This window comes from Apteryx mantelli, chromosome 13 (assembly GCF_036417845.1).
Source record: "Apteryx mantelli isolate bAptMan1 chromosome 13, bAptMan1.hap1, whole genome shotgun sequence".
Taxonomy (NCBI): domain Eukaryota; kingdom Metazoa; phylum Chordata; class Aves; order Apterygiformes; family Apterygidae; genus Apteryx; species Apteryx mantelli.
In genome coordinates, this window is record NC_089990.1 from 21386034 (window position 1) to 21392033 (window position 6000).

At 35.3% G+C, this 6000-nt stretch overlaps 1 protein-coding gene across 7 annotated transcripts in view; it reads left to right on the forward strand.

Moving 5' to 3' along the window:
- NXT2 (nuclear transport factor 2 like export factor 2) overlaps positions 1 to 4998 on the forward strand; it is an 84010-nt gene extending 79012 nt beyond the window's left edge. For all 7 annotated transcript variants that reach the window (XM_013940265.2, XM_013940267.2, XM_013940266.2 and 4 more), the window contains 2 exons: positions 277 to 421; positions 1383 to 4998. In XM_013940265.2, coding sequence (XP_013795719.1) covers positions 277 to 421; positions 1383 to 1561 — 324 coding nt within the window. In that variant the 3' untranslated portion in view covers positions 1562 to 4998. The remainder of the gene's footprint in view (positions 1 to 276; positions 422 to 1382) is intronic.
- The last annotated feature ends 1002 nt before the right edge of the window (positions 4999 to 6000 follow it).

Below are 6000 nucleotides of genomic sequence, written 5' to 3' on the forward strand. Positions count from 1 at the left end.
AGTAGTACAGCTCTATCACTGCCTTTGTGAAAGGAATCTCATCAATATATAAATTTGGAGGCATATTAGTCACTATACAAAATAATAAAGTAAAACATGTTTCAGTTATTAGTTTGAATTCTTAGGGATACTAATTGTTAATGGAGCTGATATTTGAGGAGGATACTGTTTAAGGTACAGAAGAAATCAGTAACACAAAACAGTATTCTTTGAATCTTAATGTTGTGCATTGTATTTATACATTTCCCCCAAATATGTATGTTCATAATCCCTCAGGTTTTGACTAGACTCTATTTGGACAAAGCAACATTAGTCTGGAATGGTAATGCAGTGTCTGGGCAAGAGGCATTGAATGAATTTTTTGAAATGTTGCCATCTAGTGAATTCCAGGTTAATGTACTGGACTGCCAACCTGTTCACGGTAAGGTTATTACATAACTTATTTTTTTGTTTTTTGTTGGGTTTTTTTAGTTCTCTTTGTAGCTGTTGAAAGTGAACAGCAACTATAATAGTGCCCAATATTTCTCTTTGGGGGCACACTTATATAAAATACAAAATTTGGCTGAAATGTAAAGCTGTGCATAAATAAAGCATAAATCAAGACATGCAGCAATTGCACGCTCTCCACCTGTCTAGGAAAATTCTTTAAGCAAATTTCTTATTAAGACCAGATGTGGTATCAGATATTGTTTCAAGGCTCAGATGTGACATTTTCACGTATTTGAAAAAATGTGGCTTGTCAAGTTACATTGTCCTTGACAAGGCCTGAGAGTCAAGAGACCTCTCGTATAATTTCTGATACTGACCTGCAGTGTAACGTGGAACAAATCATTAACCTTTCTGTGTGTTGATTTCTTAATATCTAAAATACATAAAATATGTGCTAAATTCTTTTGATTTCTAATATACAACTTCCAGATAAATGCTTATGTAATTGAGAAGTTAATAAATGACTTCTGATAAATATTTGGGAAATATAAGCAAGGTAAAAATCTGTGGTCAAGCCTGTTTGCTATGCTCTCCTGTGAAAAGAATACAGTCTAACAGAAGGGAAGAAAGTATATGCAACTTGCTAAATATATCAAACAATGAGAGCTTATTCCAAGTAAAAACCCAGGGACTTTTCATAGTGCTCTGGAATGAGCAGCATGTGTTGAAAATACAAAAGCCACTAAAAAACAGTGTTTGTGAATGAATAAACAATTGTCTGTATAGAAATGATGCAACAGAACTGTATTTTTCATGGGTGTATAACTATGTGTTAGCCTATAACTACTGTAAATAGATTAAATGAAACTTTTATGTACATTTCCTACTTCTTTAGCTGTTAGTCTTTGTTTGGGTTGTTGGGGTTTTTTTATATACTTTTTCTCCTTGTGAAGAGCAAGCTACTCAAAGCCAGACGACAGTCCTCGTGGTGACATGTGGGACAGTAAAATTTGATGGCAACAAGCAGCGCTACTTCAATCAGAACTTCTTGCTGACAGCACAAGCCACACCTACCAACACAGTGTGGAAGATCGCAAGTGACTGTTTCCGCTTTCAGGACTGGGCCAGTTAGTGAGGACTGGCTATGGGAAGTGACCTCTTTCCTGCGGCATATTGAGTTTAGCTGTATGGACAGTCGTTCTCCAAGCCTGGGAAAGGCTCATTCTTCCTGTTGCATCTGTCGTTATGGAAGCTCTGCGGATGTCTCTGCATCGATCCCAATGGCCATGGTTTTAGTAGTAAACAATCTTAAAATGTAAGAGGTTGCTGGTGTTAGTTGAACCTATTGAAATGCTGAAGGCAATAAGCTGTGTTGGTATCATTCCTAAAATGCCTTACATGCAGCAATGCTGCCATTTACAGATTTTTTGTATGTAATATTGAATGCTGAAACTCTATTTGAACTCAAACTCCTCTTAATGTACAATTCTGACCAAACATGTAATTGTTTCAACTTGAAAAGATCTGTTTTTACAGTAGCGTCTTCTCTCTTTTGAAGATGATGTTTGTGGCATGTATATAGAATTCTCAAAGTTACTTACTTTCAGTTGGTTGTAAGAGCCTAGGAAGGACTGACAATGATTTCTGCTGTTTGTGAAAGTAGCAAATATAGCTCCTGAGTGTGTAATCTCTCAAAAATTATCTGTTGAAAAGCTAATGTTACCTTCCTTGGTATGGAAAAATTGGAAGGATTAAATATTCTTCAGATTTCCTTTTGACTTAAGCTTCTCAGAATTTGGTTGTGGTTAATATACATTGATTCATATGTGGGGAATACTGAATGATTCAGAGCTCTTATGCCAACAGCTCTGCTAAATGCATGTAAAGGACTTCAAATTGATTATCTTTCTTTTGAAGTCTTGCAGTATAAGAAATCAGTTAACAACATTTTTGTCTGCTTTAACTGTTAATTGTGTTGCTATAAAGGATGGACTTTTTTTTTTTCCATCTTCAACCAAGTTTTAAATTCCTATTTTCTTTTCAGGAAACATTGTATTAAAAAAGTGGCACTGAAAACTGCAAATTTTCAATCCCTATTGTCTTTTCAGAAAACATTGTAATAAAAAAGTGGCACTGAAAGTGTGTATTGCTGTGAGGCCTTCAATTTTCTCTTCAGTACTATTATTCAGAACAGGTGCTTTGATTATTGTGAACTTGGATGGAGAAACGTTCTGAACACAAATAATATTTTCCTCTCATGCAGAGTTCAACTATAGATTTCATGTTTTTCTTTTTTTTTATATTACCTTTAATGGGTTTTTAAAATCTTGCTTTAACTTCAAAGCTAAAACCCTTTAAACTTCTTTAAAGTGGTTTTCAAGACTACAGGTTAGAAGATTGCCCATCTTAACCTGGAAATTTAGAGTAAATCTGAGTATCAGCATGTTTTATTTCAAAGTGGTACATTTCTATTTTAAGCTGGTCAAAAAAATTAAAAGTGAGTTATATACAGAAGATTACACTTGCTTGTAACTGAAAATATGTATGAGAGGAACTTGTGGCTCTGATCTTAATACTGTTGCAATGACAGCAGCCACCTGAATACACAAAGGAGTTAGGACTGCAGCTCCCTTGTTTTTATTACTTAAATCGGAAAACTGTGAAAATAAACAATATCTAACCTGCGTGAAACATCTGCAGATTATGTGATATTATCCCACAAATAATGGGATAGCATGATATTTAGGTGAAATGGGTGGTTTTATTTCCTTTTAAGGCACTTTAGTCTTTACATCATTAAGTTAGAATTAGTAACCTGACTTATTACAGAAACTGTTTTATGTTCTGCATAGTGCCTAAAGCTACTGTGTAACTCTTTTTCAACTTGAAGAATATGAATCGTTGCAAAACAATGTAAGTCCAAAATCTCTGAAAATTGTAAATACTGTAAATACATTGTTATTTCTGTATGTGGTGAAGAAACGGCTGGCCTATTTAATTGCAGTTTGTCTTAACGCAGTATGGGAGGCAAATATAATTGATTTCTTCTACAAGTTTGAAAAGAAAGCTTAACCTTCAATTTGCCTGTTACTGATATAGCACTGTTGAACTGTGTCACTGGTGTGGTATGCTTTTTAATTTGCTGTTGCTTACATAAGTAGTGTTACAGACCTGCTTTGAACACACAAAGTAGGTTTTGACTCTTAAAATGTAGTGAAGGATGCAACTGTAACATTTGGCTGTTGAATTTTGAAGTCAGTCACCAGAACACACACGTTTACCTGTACCTGATAAGCTTGTTATGGGGATAAATATTTATTGGCTGTTTTGCTCTAAATTTTAATTTATACAGTAGTTATTAAGCTTTTTTTAGCCTGAATGGAAGGTTTAGAATATCTGCGGCAATGTTGTAGTCAAATGTTATTCCTATCGCTTATTTTCATGCTATTCAAATACAGGCTGCTTTGCTGCTTTTAAATCTGACTTCTGCAATTAATTTTTTTCTTCTTTTTAACTAGATGAAACGTTATTTGAAAGCTTACTAATTGGTCTGGCTGTATAAACCCAGTGTATACTCTTACTTCCTTTGTAAAATGTATAGTTGGAATTGGACTTGATGTGTACACTGGGATTTTTGGGGGCGAATCGATTAGAGGCTAATTACTTTTGTTTAGGCAGAAGAGTTAGTCATGTGCTGCCTGTTTCTCTCATCTTGTTGCAGTGCTTCATCGCTCCCATAATTAGGTATTGCTCTTTATAACTGAAAATGCTGTTTCCCAAAGTATTTTTATGGAGCATACCAATGTTTATGGAGCATACTAAGTGATAATACATCTACTAAATTAAATCAGTGATTTTACAGCTGAATAATTAATAGTGCAGACAAAAGTTCTCTTCCAGACTAGCTGGAGAAGTTAGGAATGTCGCAGCTCTGTGCTGCTTGTTAGCACTTCCGTGATGAAGTCTGCAGAAGAGAACCTGCAAATGCTTTTACTTGGTTTATTCACTGCAAAATCATCAAGGCTGGTTAAATGTTCCCTGCTGCTGACTCTGCTGTAATGTCTTAAATTTACATTGGGCACTTATAAGTTAAACATGTTTATTCTCTAAACTGTGACCAGGAGTTAAAACTGCCATTTTCTGCTCTTTGATACCAAATTACTAGCATACAGCAGATCAGTGAAGCAAAGCCAGCTGAAGAGCTAAGTGCTTTCGAATACCAACTTGTGGCTACCGAAGACTTGGTAGATCTTCTGTTTTGTGTATTTATTCCCTGTATTGTCCATATTAATCACTTTTTTTATGTTGCTTTGCTCTTCTGGAATACTACAGTTAAATTGACTTAATACTTGTGCTGTTTCTCGGAGTGGAGAAAAGCGATATGTTCTGATGGCGTGACTGAATGCTGCTTTTGATATGCGTACACTTTGATATCCTGTTTGGGGGGAAAACATGTTATAAAGAAATGCTGTTTTATCAGTAAAGTGACTTTCCACACTTGAATGTATTTTGTAAGTTTTTAAAAACTGTTCAAGACCTCTTGTAAGTTTCCTATAAAAAAATAACCTTGATCTTCTACTTTATTTATTTTTCTAGAAGATTTCGTAGTTTGTTTCTACAGTATTAAAAGTACAGCAAATCACCTGTGGCTTTCCCATCTTTCCTACTTGTGTTCTAGCTGTGAGTTATGTGTTCTGATTGTTGCAGCATGGTACGAGGACACTTGTCATTGCTGCAGTGAGAACAACATATTTGCAATAGTGAGTAATCCCACAGCAAATGCCTCACCAAGAGCACAGGGAGCTTGTAAATAGTGTTGAACTGGCTAGAGTAAAAGTCTCAGATGTGACATTTCCCTCATCTAAAATTTACTGAAGTTTAGACTGCTGTCCAACAAATATGTGGATGAAGTCAAACACAACTTGTGCCAGATCCTTGAATTGTAAATATTTTCACTGAGAACAGATTGTTTTGCCTCTGCTGTTTCTCTTCTAAAAAGAAATGAAACACTCAAATGAGGAGTGGTTAATGTGGTAACTCTGATGCTTTATTTACTTTATTTTGCTGTTCAAAATGTCGAATGACTAATGATCACTTATACAAGTGCAGATAGGTTTTAGCTACTGGCAATGAAAAGATGATGCTGAATGGAAGGTCAACATCTGTGTGGATTTTCACTTTTCTAGAAACATTTAATGATGAGTATATTGTAACGTTCTTGCTGTGTTTGAAGCTGTAAAATTGAGTGAGGCTTAGCAAGAAGTCAATTTTTTATAATTATCCTGAACAAGGCTCTGACTGCTGATGCAGTGTAAAGAGTCAGGAGTGCCGGGGAGAAGAAATCACAATTAGGGAACAAAACTCGAGTTACCTTTGCATGTATGATGAGAGTGAATCCTGAAATCGCTCTTGCAATATTCCTGGTGGGTTGAAAAAAGGAATAGTTAAGTGTCTCCGCTTTTCTGTCCTGATCCTTACTGAAAAGAAGCTAGGTCATTGATACTGAGTTACTCTTTTTGAAAGTCGGGCTTAATAATATAAATTACTCTACTGTGTCCAGTGATTGAATGG